This window comes from Dermacentor variabilis, chromosome 6, assembly GCF_050947875.1.
Source record: "Dermacentor variabilis isolate Ectoservices chromosome 6, ASM5094787v1, whole genome shotgun sequence".
NCBI lineage: Eukaryota > Metazoa > Arthropoda > Arachnida > Ixodida > Ixodidae > Dermacentor > Dermacentor variabilis.
In genome coordinates this window covers 75,606,155-75,620,766 of record NC_134573.1, presented here as the reverse complement: position 1 = coordinate 75,620,766, position 14,612 = coordinate 75,606,155, and the positions used below count along the sequence as shown (strand labels likewise).

Sequence of the window (14,612 nt, the reverse complement as noted above, 5' to 3'; positions counted from 1 at the left end):
CGCGCGCACTACCGTGAGAGTTAACGGCAAAGAATGCAAAAACATCCGTTTCCGCTTCTTTAGCTACCGTCGCAGTCCTGTGTCGCTTTCTTTTGAAGCTACCCGTCTCGCAAAAGACTTTGTAAGTGCTAAGTATTGTTGATGGTCTAGGCCGTCCTCCACAGTGCCACATCGGGAATAGCTTGCCGCCTTCCTCTTGTCGTCGGCGCCACCCCCAGAGCCGGAACCGTTTTAGCCTTCTGATCAATCGTGAAGGGCACGACTGTCTTCTTGAAGAACAGGCCAATGGCGCGGTGCCGTTGAGATCTCCCATTATTATGCACGCACTGTCATGTCAAGCAAAAATACTTTACTTATCAACAGCAGCATATGCTGGCTGTACAGATCCTCCAAAACGCATTAGATGTACAAAGCCTAAGCAAGGTTTGTTTTTATCGCAAAAACGAACAAAAGGAGCATGTGTTCCAGGTGCGCCTGTCTACAGAACAAGGTGAGGGCGCAAAATTACAGTTCGAAGTGCCCCGTCGGTGTTACCTGGCTTCGAAATTCCCCCTCCCGCCATTATCACTGGCTTATCAATGCGTCAGTGGCATGTTCTCATGATGCCGCGACCATCACATAGCGTGGAGCCCTGTATGGAGCTGCCGCCGCTAGGAAATCCGTGTGACCGTGGCTTTTCGCTTGAGAGCGCTTGAGTAGCGGTGCGCGAGCGCGCATCTATTTCCTATCTTGGATTTTTACGGGCTTTCGTTATTGCTCGAAAAAACCAACGAGGCAAACCTGAGAACGAAACAAATGCTCGATATGGAGGTTATTTGAGGTTCCCCACAACTTTGCAATTTATATGTTTGCGATTCGAGCAGTAATTCAAAAGCTCGCTAATTAAAATCAATTCAATGATACTTATGATGAAAAAACACTGCCTGTAAGTACACACGACTACGGCTACTATGCAGTCGGTACAATGGCTCTAGAGCTCTAGGGTTTTTCTTTTTAATCTTGGCCCAAGTTAATTGGGACACCTCACCTGAACATGTGGTAGGAACTGTTCGTTTTCCAGTAGAGAGCTGGAAATGTTTGCCTAGACATATCGAGGGCGTCCACCATCGTAAAGTCGTCTCCCGCTGGAACATTCTGGAAGTGAGAAGTGCAATAATATATTATGAATTTAGTCTGACACGGCATTTTATAGAGAAAAGAGAAGAGTAAAGCGCGGTCGGACTACAAGGCAACTTCATTGAAATTTCATTCTAGCTAAACCAGTTACAAATAATTAGTATGCGGGGTGTCCCGAGTATCACGCACGAAACCTTTTGTCAGGCAATTTGTCGCTTCTGTCGCTGATTGCTTGCACCCACTTTTTGCAACCGCGGACAGTCAGTAAAAAAAAGGACGCCCAAGATTTCTGGCTATTGAGTTTTTGCAGGCGCATGTATCTTAGTCCTATGCTCCGCGATGCAACAAGTCGCATCACTGGTTTCTGCTTTCTTTTTTCAAAGCCCGTCTCGAGCTTTGACCATTTAGGCAGGCAAGCGAAGCACATACGTCGCGCGCTGACGACGGCCTCTGCAAGATATTACAGCGTTGCGCGCCTCTAGCGAAAACACCTGAAACATTAAGATCAAACGCCGCGCTTGATCCCTCTCGGGAAGTTGCAACCCTGACTCGGCCGCGGACACAAAAATCGCGCTACGTAAAACGCTCTGCTAACAACGTCCCCCCCCCCCCGAACTCATTTGAATTTGGTGAATCACCCATGCGGTACGTACAATGCCGCCATAGTAAATGTGCGGCAGCGAAAAACAAAAGAAAAAGAGAGAGAGAGAGAATTGCGCCGATTTTTCGCACTATTGGAATCAATGTTATCAATGGGGAATCAGTGCAATTTCCATCGTAAGCGATGTAATAATAAAGCGTAATAAATTTTCTAGGATAGCATATTTAGCTCGGTTGCTTGAATGCGTCGTAAAATTGTTTTCGAATATTTCATGCACGTGAAGTTGTATCTCTTTTCTCACGGAGAATACATCTGTTTCCTGCCCAGAAATCAATAAACCTTGAATATGTAGCGGACATTGCATCCTTACTGCAACTGCATTAACACTTGCTTTCAACAGTAATAAACGTATTACACACTTACATAACATTATTCGCATGCTATAGTGTCACAGTGACAGGAACCGCTCCCTGACCGTCATCTAAAACTCGTTCACCAATTTTAAAAGCAGACAAAAGTCTTGTTCGTATGTGGATAAAACAGTAGACGATGACGCGTCAAAGAAAATCAAATCAAAACTGTGCAGTGAACTCAGCCAGTTGCAACTCGTCCGGTGAACGGCAGAATTATGTACGAATGGTTCTTGCAGGTGCACAGATTACCGACTGTGCAGAGACATCAGTGTTGATAATAACAGTTTCGAATACGTTTGTGATTACATTTATCAGTGTGTAAGCCCATATAACACTATTTGTCATTACTACCTTTATAACTAATGAAATACCATGGTACTTGCAAAAACATTTCACCTTTCATCTTAAAAAAAATCTGCATTTCGAATGAACACAATATACTGCTTATTCAATACAGGGCCACAAACAGCTTTTTTTTTTTCAATGGCACACTCCTTTATTGCAGTTTAAGAGCGCGTTACAGGTCCCTGAGCCTACAGAAGCACGTGCCGTTGAGATTGGATCCTTTCTGTACTCTCACCAGGATCGTCCCACATATTCATTTGTTTTCGTCAGCATCTCGGACACATTTTATTCTAGATCCTAGCCATAGATGGCTTCGCTGCAAAAACTGGCAGAAGCGTAAGTGAAGTAGCTTACCTTTTTGCGCTCAGGAGTACCAGCCAGATTCGAATGACAACAAAGTAGCGTTTCAGAAATTCCGGACTGAGTAGGCACTTCGCTCGTGCTGTTGTGAATACTGTGAGCGCAACATATGCCTGACTTTCATCTTCATCATCTCTGCATAGTGTAACGGTAACGAAGAACGCCGCAAGTGAAGGAAGAGGAAGGGAAGGGCAATCAGAAGGATACAATACCTGCGAGTCAGGGGAATACTCGGTTTTTTTAACGGCTGAGATTTGGATGTATCGTGTTGACTTAGAAGGGTTTGGGTGAGGGCTAGTTGGTACAGGTCATTCATTTTAAAAAGCGCCAAAAGACACACGGACAAGGACGAGCACAGGACCAGCGCTGTCCCAGCAATTCTCTTCCTTGTCCATGTGTTCGTGGCGCTGTTTAGTATGAGTGCGTCGTGTACCACTTGGAAACCATTCAAGGCGTCGGACTTGCGGTACAATTTGGTGGCAGCGGTCTTCTTAACCCAAAGCAAGACGTACCCCAGTATGATGCCCTTGCTCACGTCGCTACTGCAATCTATGCCGACACCGTCATCGTGCCAATACGCATCCGCCGCCGCCATCTCAGGCTTCAGGTTCTGCTACAATCCTTTCAAACATTCATCCTGCCGATTAGAATTCCACTCGCTGTTAGTCTGCGCCTGACCTAGCCGCTCTCCTAGGCTCTTTTGAAGTACTCTTTGACCAGCAACTGCTCTCTGTTGACAACTGTGTCGACCAGCGTATGTCATCCGCGTCGAGTCGCATCGCCGACCTCATCACACGCGTTTGAAGGCGCCGGACTCCCTGTACAGTATCATCATCCACTGTACATCTTCTTCGTCTGTATACATGCTTATCACCATCAGCTGCACAACTTATCTTCGTGGTGGCAGCGCGAGCTCGGCTGGAATAAAGCTGTTCCTTATAAGTGGCGGGAGGTGCCTTTCGTTTCCCAAGACTTTTCGCACGCTCTCACTGGAACTTCGCTCGGGCCAGTGCATAACACCACCGGCAACGCTCGATCGAGCAAATCCAGGAACATTCGATGCCGCCGCTCCCCTCTAGTCTTCACCATTTGTCATACCCATCAAGAGTAGGAAGCGCGACCCACAAGTCTTGCTGGTCTACGAGGGGATGACGTCGAGGACTGGCTCCGAAACTACCGAAATTGTAAGCAACTTCGACAAGCTCGACAGCTCACCGATGTTGCGGAACGTCCCGATCTACCTGTCCAAGATCGCGAAAACCTGGTTTTGGAACTATGAGCTAGATCTTCTTTACTGGGCGACGTTCACGCAAAAGCTTCAGCAGATTTTTGGCGCTCCCGCTGTTCGCGCTAAGGTTGCAAAAAAGAAATTGGGTGAACCCATTTAATTCCCTGCGGAATCATGAACTGCATACTTTGAGCATATGCTCGCATTGTGCAAGCTTGTGAACAGCGCCATGTGAGCGACCGAATATGCCTCATTATTAGATGCAGAAACAACGTCGCTTTCAGCGCCCTTGCTAATCAGAATCGTGCTACCATCCAGCTTGTGATCATTACTTGACAGCGACATCAACTACGGTCCCTCCGGATATACATCGATACCCCGGACATTCGTCTCCCTTTGGCTATGGACTTGCGCACGCTGATCCGCGACATCGTCCGTGAAGAGCTTCACGCACGTTGCAAACGTACTGGCATGTGAGTGGCAGGCCGTCCGCCAGGACGTCTTGCCAGACAGATTTACTATTTATGTGGCTATTCAGGGCACATCTCCCGATTTTGGCGACATCTTTAACAGCATGAGCCATCTGTCTATGCTTCTGAGGAACGTACAGGTGTGCATCCAGCAATCGGCTATCAGCGAATGTCCTACCGCTTTTCCCAACACAGGTCACCTTCTCCTCCCGACTTTATCGATATTCTTACGCGAATGAAGGAATCAGAACGGGAGAATATTTACGAGCAGTATTTACAAAGGATAATGCGCCGCTGGTCAGTCCAATCGACAGCTCGAGTGCCAGAGAACGTTCGTCGTCTTCGTCGGGGCGCCCGCGTGAATCAGCCACAAGAAAACACGGAGTATGCATGTATCAGTATTCCCGGTGGCGAAAGCACCGTACCGGTGTGTCTAAATATCGGTGATAACAGGAGACTAGTATGGTTTAATGCGTGCGACATGCGCAACGTCAGTGGCATTCGAGGCAGATGAGGCACTGGTACTGGCTAGGGCAATTTCGTACGTAACTGGAGTCACGGCATGCAGCACTCGATATGGGCCTGTGTACCGAGACATGAGTTTTTCTGACAGGCCAACGTGACGAGTCGGGGACCACAGGAGTACCAGAAATCCAGGCAATAAGTGGACGTCTCTGTGTTGGCGATCGTACAAACGCCGTTGCTTCTCTTGCGAGGTCAGGAGGCGAGCGCGGGCAATTTCGCGTGCTCGGGCTGCCCTGGTGATGGCGTCAAGTTCATACTCGCTGGTCTCTGCTGCAGCGGATGGGAAGGATGCGTCCAGTGGCAATGTAGGTTCTCGGCCGAACAGAAAGAACGGGGATTAACCGGTGGTGTCGTGACGCGAAGAATGGTACGCAAAAGTGACATACGGTAGGGCAAGGTCCCAATCAGTATGGTCGGACGAGGCGTACTTTGCGAGCATGTCTGTTAGGGTAGGATTCAGACGCTCCGTAAGACTATTAGTCTGTGGATGATACGACGTAGTCAGCTTGTGCTTGGTTGAGCAGGACTGCAGGATGTCGGCGATGACTTTAGAAAGAAATGTCCGAATACGGTCAGTGATCAATTGGTGCGGAGCGCCATGTTGCAGAATCACGCCGCGTAAAAGAAAATCGGCGACATCTGTGGCGCAGCTTATTGGAAGTGCTCTGGTGATAGCGTAGCGCGTAGCATAATCTTTCGCCACAGCGACCCATTTGTTGCCAGATGTGCATAGAGGGAAAGGGGCACGTAGGTCCAAGCCACCGCGAAAGAACGTCTCCGAAGGAATGTCGAGCGGTTGAAGGCATTCGGCAGGGAGCGTCGATGGTGTTTTTCGGCGCTGGCATATCTCACACGCCGCAACGTATTTCCAGACGGAGCGGGCAAGGCCTGTTCCAAAAGAAGCATCGGCGAATCCGGTCGTAGGTACGAGAGACGCCAAGGTGACCTGCCGTTCGTAAGTCATGAAATTCTTGGAGAACAGCTGACCCGAGGTGCTTAGTAATGACGAGGAGTAGGGCAGGACCGTCAGGGCGTAAATTGTAGCGATATAATACACCATCCCGGAGAACAAACAGGTGAAGGGACGAATCACAAGAAGAAGATCCAAAGCCATCAATGATGGCGCGCGAAGCGGCATCACCGCGTTGTCCGTTGGCAACGTGTAGCAGCTGAGAAACGGAGAAAACCCAAGCGTCGGCATTGCGGTCAGGGTCGGTGGATGGTTCGCCCACTGCATAGCGTGATAAACATTCTGCGCCTTGATGTAATCGGCCCGAGTTGTACACTGCTGCATAGCAATATTATTGCAGCCACAGAGCCCAGCGACCAAGCCGGCCGGTAGGCTCCTTGAGTGAGGAAAGCCAGCAGAGCGCATGGTGGTCCGTGATTACAGAGAAGTGCGTGCCATGCAAGTACGGGCGGTATTCAGAAACAGCCAGAATGAGAGCCAGGCGTTCACGATCAGCGATCGAATAGTTGCGCTCCGCTGCTGCGAGGAGGCGGATAATGTCGGCGATAACGCGATCTTGACCCTGTTGGCGCTGGGCTAAGACGGCTCCGATACCGAGACCACTGGCGTCGGTATGTACCTCTGCAGGATAGGATGGGTGAAAGTGGACCAGTATACGTGGCGTGGTGAGAATGTTGGCGAGCTAGGCAAACGCGGCAGTTTGCCTAGCTTCTTCAAACGTCCTTCTTCAGAAGATCAGTAAGTGGTCGGGCAATCACTGCGAAGTCTTTAACCAAGCGTCGGAAGTAGGAGCAGAGTCCCACAAAACTTCGAACGTCTTTGACAGATTGAGGTACAGGAAAGACGTGACAGCACAAATTTTCTCCTGGTCTGGTCAAATACCGGAAGCATCGACGCAGTGGCCCAGCACTGTAATCTGCCGACGCCCGAAGTGACACTTCGATGAATTTAGATGCAGCCCAGCCTCGCGGAAGACTTGAACTGGTGATAGGCGCTCAAGGTGTTTCTCAAATGTCGATGAAAATACGAGAATGTCGTCTAGGTAGCAGGGGCATGTTGACCATTTGACCCCTTGAAGTAAAAAATAATCATACGTTCGAAAGTTGCTGGGGCGTTGCATAGACAAACTCGCATTACATTGAATTGATATAGGCCATCAGGGGTGACGCACGCGGTTTTCTCTTGGTCTTTTTCTTTCACAGAAATTTGCCAATAACCAGACCGAAGGTCTATTGACGAAAAGTATTTGACACCGTGGAGACAATCGAGGGCCTCGTCATTGCGAGGCTAAGGGTACACGTCTTTCTTCGTAATGCGGTTTAAATGACGATAATCAACGCAGAAACGCCATGTGCCATCTTTTTAACAAGTAGCACGGGCGACGCCCAAGGGCTCGACAAAGGTTCAGCAATACCTTTCATCTTGAATAACTTTACGCTCTGAAGCATAAACTTGATATGGCCGGCGATGAATAGGACGGCATCACCAGTATTTTTGTGATGCTTAACAATTGAAGTTTGGCCCAATTGGCCATCGTTGAGGTCGAAGATGTCGTGGTAGGAACGCAAAAGGCGGCACAGAGCTGCCGCTTGTTCAGACAATAGGTCCGCATCAGTCATGGGACGAAATGTTCCGTCAGGGCAAATGGCATCCTGTGGACATTGTGAAGAACCTGAGCAGACGTCAAATGATTGCTGAGACTTTCAATGAGGTTGGTGAGCTTCTCCTTGAAAGCATCCCAGCTAGAAATCTCGTCCTCGTGTGTCCGGAACCAGACACTAGGAATTCCGTCCAAGTAGAATAGGACATTCGCTAGCATAATGGTAGGGCCCCAGCGGTTGTTTTGGCTAACACACTCGTACAGGGTGAGCCAGTCCTCAAGTTTGACATTATCTTGACCGGAAAATATGCCGCGATCACGGAGGTTGGTAACCGTAACGTACGTAGTTGGTGGGGTCGCAGGAGTAGAAGCAGACGAGGTGTCGTCCCCGGTAGCCATTACGGAAAGCAGGACGGTGCGCCGCTACGGAGCTCCGTGGCGAGGACGGGGAACAGCACGCTCCGCAAAAATGTTACGTGAACGAAGGAATAATAACTGGAGACTATTTACAAAGTGTATTTACAAAGGACAATGATGCGCTGGCCAGTCCAACCAACAGCTCGAGAGCCAGAGAGCGTTCGTCGTCTTCGTCGGGGTGCCCGCGCGCATCGGCCACAAGCAAACACGCAATATGCATGTATCAATATGGCTGCAAAGTCACCTTCTCAGTCATGCAGGTCACCTTCTCCATGTCTTCGTTCCCTGTCGCTTTTCCGGCCCGCTCCTCTGCCCCAAACGCACACTCGGAAAACTCGCCTATGCAGTTTTAGAAGGCAAATTGCATCCAATGGACAGCCTACAATGCCTCCAGAGCAGTCGTCGAACTGGCTGCCAGTGTTTGTAGTAGGCTTACCCGTCAAAGCTCGGTATGACACAGGCGCTGCCATTTTGGTTATTTGTGCAGACTTTCGTTCCCGTCTCCAAAAAGCGATCGCACCCTACTGCCGCCCTTTTCTTCGTACAATGACCAACGCTATTATTCGTCCAATTGCGCAGCGTACTCTTCGCGTGTCCAAGGACAGAATTTGTGACCACATTGTTTTGCGGTATTCCATGAAGGTATTCACGAACCCATATTGGAGTGGGACTTCTTAAATTCTATATCCGCTTCTATCTTTTCTCGTCAGCGCCTCATACATCAAAACTGTGAGCTGGGCGAGTTGGTGCTGTTCCATTTTAGTAAAAAACTGGGCAAAACAGACGCAGACGTATACTTAGATAACTTTCAAAGCCATAGTTTCCGAGACTAACACTTGGCAGCACGAAGTTTTGAAGAGGCTTCAGCATCATTTGTCGCCTCTAAAAACTGATCACCCGGTTTTACAGCGAAGCTGTTTATGGCTAGGTTCTAGCGATCTCGTCTCCGTAGACACAGAGCAACAATTTTCCATACGTGCGCAGATTCCGAAGTTAGTGCAATACCGTTGCGACCCGCGGTGGAGGTGCAGTTGGCAATTAACGGGCCTTCATCCAGAGCTTCGCTAGTCATCCTTCTTTACCGAGTTGAAGGCCACTGCACATTTTCTTCCTAATTCTAGTACATTGGTCTCATTTGTGAATGAGCATGCCACTGGTATTAGCAATGATGGACTAGACTTGTACTACTCCCTACCTCACAATAAGTTGATGCACTGTGTCAAGCAATGTTTAACAGAAGATAATGTTGAACAATCGTTTCTTAGTAACTGTATCGTTTCTGGTGAATGTTTCATCGAGATTCTATTATTATAATTATTTTAAAAAAAGCTTTATTTAGAGCTTTTTACAGAAATCAGGAGTGTGCATTGGTTCTAGAGCTGCGCCTCTTCTCAGCAACATGTTTTTTTTTTTTTTTTTGGACAGAAGAATTCAAAAATACATGGCTGACTTGGTTGTTAAGGGTCTGGAATATGTTGATTCTCTTGTTATTGTGAAAACCTTAGACGTACAAAGAAGAGTCGATGTGCTAGAGGTGTTAAGGGAATGCGGTGAAGGCGTCAGTTTCACGTGTGAACTGCCTTTTGAAAAGAGCAAAAATTTTTGGACTTAAAGGGATACGGACACAAAAGTTGGTGGGTGGTTTTTTGCGTCAGAACAAAAGTTGAACTGTTGAAAATGACGAATACAACAAGCTGCTTAGAAAAAAAAAAGAACGAGAAACACCTTTATTTTGCGATTTTCTGTTGCGCCTTGCCTCCAAGCGGCCGCCGGGAGAAGCTGAAATTTGACGTCATGACACCCCCGCGCGCGCGGCCAAGGTCAGCTACAGCCGGCGCAGTCTTTCCGGAGTGTCGGTCCCTTCCAGGGTTTGTTTATCGCCATCGGCTATGTTCGCACGTGGTCCGTCTGAAACATTATCCCCGTCAGCGCTCCATGCAGGTGGTGCGTCTTACACGCGTGCTCGCACGGTCGTCGATCGGTATTGACGCACGCGGCGGAAGAAAATGCCCAAATATTACTGCGCCCATGGCTATTATAACAGCATTATCGGTCGTGACACGCCGTCGCGCACGTTTCCCAGAGACGAGAAGATGCGTAAACTTTGCATACGTGCCTGTCAGCCACCACACCCAGCATGGAGACTTCTAAAAAATGGCGTCATTTGCGCGGACCACTTCATCAACGATGATTATGCGACCAGCCCGGCTGTGCTCAAAAGCCTTGGCATACCGCTCAAAAGGCTCCTGTTGAGGCAATACAATTCAAAGAGCGGGTGCTTAGTGATGCATCCGTAACTCTCAGCGGTCTTCGCCACCTTTTGTTGTTCTGGCAACAGACCCTCTCTCTTTCTGTATGCATGTAGCCGTAGCGGTGACCGCAGGAGCGTTTGTTGAAAGAAGGGAAATTACCCTTTCATTGGCTGTGCAAAAACAGATATTCTCGGGTTGTGACAGAAATTGTTCACCCTGCGGATGCATGTTTTTGTCACAAAACAAAATAGTCGTGTTGTATACACTTTCGCTGTGTCTAATATTGAGCGACAGCATACGAGCGCTCTTTTAATTGATCAAATATACAAAACACAGCCAGTGAATGAACGCCAGACAACAGCATGCATGTGTACTAACCTAAAAGGCGCAGCACATTTACCTACATTGCCTTTTCACACGTTGCTTTTCAAGCTCAAGCAAAAAATTACGCATTTTCATAGGTCTCTGCATGATCATGCGTCGCGTTTCATGACTTGGTTGTTCGCGCAGCATTTCCCTAGTAAATGTCACAGCCAAAGGCTTTCCTTTCTCTATGGCCACAGAATCGATGTAGCTATTAAGTGATCTGGTCGACGGGTCCCTAGCGCAGCCGCCCATCTCAGCGAGTTCAACCAGTAAATGGCTTCTAATGGCGTGAATGTGATAGTAGTCGTAAACACAGGGCTATGAAATGGCTGGAAAATTCTACAAATGCCGTGCCTCGTCGCATAAAAACGAAGTGTGCAGCGGTCGAAAGCCGACAGCGTAGGTAAGCACAAAGCGATGAGCTACGCTACCTACGATTCAGCCGTAATAGCTGCCTTTCTGCCTCAACGCGGGTCACGAAACTAGGCATTTTGCATCCTACGTAACATAACTTTACGAACTGCTGCCGCTGCACTTAAAAAAAATTACCATGTTGCTGGCCCGGACTGCCTGACCGGCACGTTCAAGGCCGCCTGCTCTTCGCCGCTTGACGTGGAAGGCTCGTAACCGTAAGCGGCTATATTTCTTGCTAAGTTGGAACGGTCCTCATCTACAGACGTGTACTCATAGCTGGTAGAGGCACCAGAACCTGAATCCATGCTCGCGATAGCGGTGGCGGCGCGTCTCGAATGACCGCGGCCGGCCGGCTGGCTATCCGTTGAGGGTGCCGTGACGTCACGCCTTCCAACTCGCTTGGGCCGGGCGGCGTTGCACGCGCTCACAAAAACGCCAAAAATAAAGCCATCCGCTGAAAAATGAGCGAAGTGAGTACTTGTTTTCGGTGTACTCGCACACTGAGGACCCATTTTCTGTATTATCGTAAAATGTTCAGATTTTGTGTCCGTATCCCTTTAACGGCAGTATTTTCTGCAGCAGACAACGTTTGCTGGGAGTATTCCCCTAAGGTAGCGAAGCGTTTACTTACATTTCCCTCCGATCACTGGAAAGTAGTCAAAAGTGGTATTTGTGCTTGTTGCATGCACTCTTCATTGTTTAACTCATATACCACCACAGGGTGCATCATAGTTTGGAGAAGCAAGTACCAAGACTAAAATAAGCAGGGCACCCTACTGGTGCTAGCACAAGAGCTTGTGAAGAAGCGGCAAAATCAGTGAAAGGCATTCCGAGAAGAGAAACAGTTGACGATGATCCTAAGATGAGAAAGAATGCAGTTTCACTTCCTTATATGCCTAAGTTAGCATACGGGTTAAAAAAGACAGCAATCAGGTTGATGTTGTTAGTATAGGCCTATAGCTTGGTCATAGTTGTGCAGCCATGCACAAAAAACTGAATGGAGTGACGAGTGACAACGGTGCAGGATGCTTTCTCAATCATAAGAAGACGGTCGTCGATTGCAAAATTCAAGTTGTTTACAGAATATTCTGCTCGTGTGGAAAGGTTTACGTAGGGCAAACTAATCGATGTTTAAATATCAGGATCCAGGTGCATGCGCTCAATGTAAGCAATGGCACTGGTTCACATTTGGCGGTTCATTGCCGCCTAAGGTTGCGTAAATCCGTTTTTGATAAAAACAGATTTTGTACAGGCACAGAGCACAAAACACGAAAGAAATAATAGATGCCTTTTACATCTGTTTGGAAGGTGACACATGCAGCAGTCAACCTTTGATAGCTTTGTCACATGCAGAAGCATCAAACCTTCGACAGTGTATCCGAATCAGTTCTTGATTAGCCAGCTTTGGTATTGCCACGTGTATATTACTGTCGTCTTTCCATGCACACGTGAGAGGGTGTCTGTTCCCTTTTCCATGTAGTCTTCGAATTATTCTGTTTCTTTAAAAATAAATTGTTATTTGCGAGTAGCGCTCGTGTTTGTTTTTTCTCTTTAGTTCGTCTACCTCTTTTTCACGCAGTTATTTTGTTAACAAGCACCTCATACAACTGGATATCATCGGCTAATATCTGCCTAACCATGAATAAGGCATTCGGCTCACCTCCTCGCCTTACGTTCTTTAGCTATCTAGAGAAATGATTATCAGTGTAAACTAATAATCATTTGATAATCAATGGCGACGTACTCATTCTACACTACTACCATGCCCTATCTCGAAGGATTCTGATTGCCCCTGGCCTTGTTCGCTTCTATAAGGGGTCTGCATTGCTTACAGCCTTAAAACCCTTTGAGCGCCGAATTATTTGGAAAAAAACTTTGCCAGGTGGTCAAATTACTATATCACGGATCTTGAATGCACACGATGTATAAAGTCGGGAATAAACAGTAAAACAAAAATTAGGGACAATATTTTCGTGTCCGCATCACTCAGAACTGCAAAATGTTTAATACCATTTCAGAGTGTGGTACTCCTTGAAACACGGGTCTCCGCACAGCACCTTATCGCAGTCTGCTAAATGTAAATTGCGTGTATGTTCTTATCTTGGCGCGACGAGTTGTGTTGGCGCACACATGACATCTTCTCTGCGTGCGGCTGCATTGCGCAGAGGTCTGAGGCACCCTCTCGTGGGAGCGCGTTGCCGCAGAGATCGAGAATGCCTCTTGAGCGTCGGTGATAAAAAAGCTAAGAGCAGCGCCAATCAAGATAGAAATCAACTTCCGCCGCCCCTGAGATAGCGTGCCGACAAAGACAAAAATTACGTTTCGCGAGCTTCCGTTATGATCGAGCGGCGGAACCGAAACCGCGAAATTGCGTTGCCGCTGAGAGCGAGAATACCTCGCGAGCGGCGGTTATATACAAGCTACGAGCAGCGCCAATCAAGATAGAAATCAACTGCCACCACCTCTGCAAGAGAGTGCCGACAAAGAGAACAATTACGTTTCGCGCACCTCCTTTGCGATCACGCGGTGAAACCGAAACCGCAAAAGGTGTGTTGCCGCAGTCTGCGCGACGCGCTGAAGCTAGAAATCAGTTCTGTATCTCCCCAAGAAGATAGCACAAATTTCAAACGCTTCTTGTAAGTTTTACGACGTGACCGCACCTCCCAGTGAGCATGCATCGTCATTATGGCGCTAAATTTCAAACGGAGGGTCGAAACCGTACCCGTACGGCTAAGACCTTGTGGGACAGAAAACCGCCGCCGTACATGTACGGAAAAACCTTCAGGGCTTTAAATCAAACTCTCGAACCCCAACTATTGCCCCGTGGATCAACTGTCACTTGGGTCGTTGACATTCGCCCCGTTGAAATTGCCGCCCTTTCAACAGTGCCACCAGAGACAAGATCGTTGCCAAGCAATGCCTTTTGCGCGCCATTGTCACCAACCGTAAGCCTCGGCCTGATGCCTGCCCAGAGTAAAAATCTCCTCACCCTACTGAACAAACACGTTTCTTGTTCGACATCAATTCGCCAGTCATCAGTACGACTACCGCCGCTACTAAATGCATACAGACTGACGGCTCTCACATTGTTCACTGGCGCCCATATCGCGTGTCTCTTACGGAGTGCAATATCATCGAGGAAAACGTGTCAGACGTGCTTCAATGAAATATCATACGCCCTTCCTCGAGTCCCTAGTCATCCACAGTTCTATATAGCACAGAACAAAGACTGTTCAGTGTGCTTTTGCGTCCATTACCGTGCACTGAACAAAATCATGCGCAAAGATGTTTACCTCTTGCCAGGAATCAACGACGCACTAGATTCCCCACATGGGGCCAAATATCTTTGTAGCCTTAGCCTTAGATCAGGCTACTGGCGAATACCGATGTCCGAATCCGACAAAGAAAAGGCGCCGTTTGCCACCCCAGATGGGCTGTACGAGATTAATATGTTGTCGTTTGGACTCTTCAATGCGCCTGCCACCTTCGAAAGCACGATCGATAATGTCTTGCGTGGCTTGAAATGGAAAACCTC

General features: G+C 48.1%; 1 protein-coding gene across 2 annotated transcripts in view; it reads right to left on the bottom strand.

Moving 5' to 3' along the window:
- LOC142584878 (membrane metallo-endopeptidase-like 1) overlaps window positions 1-14,612 on the bottom strand; it is a 301,228-nt gene that overhangs the window by 82,173 nt on the left and 204,443 nt on the right. For both annotated transcript variants that reach the window (XM_075695197.1, XM_075695198.1), the window contains exon 10: window positions 1,028-1,134. In XM_075695197.1, coding sequence (XP_075551312.1) covers window positions 1,028-1,134 — 107 coding nt within the window. The remainder of the gene's footprint in view (window positions 1-1,027; window positions 1,135-14,612) is intronic.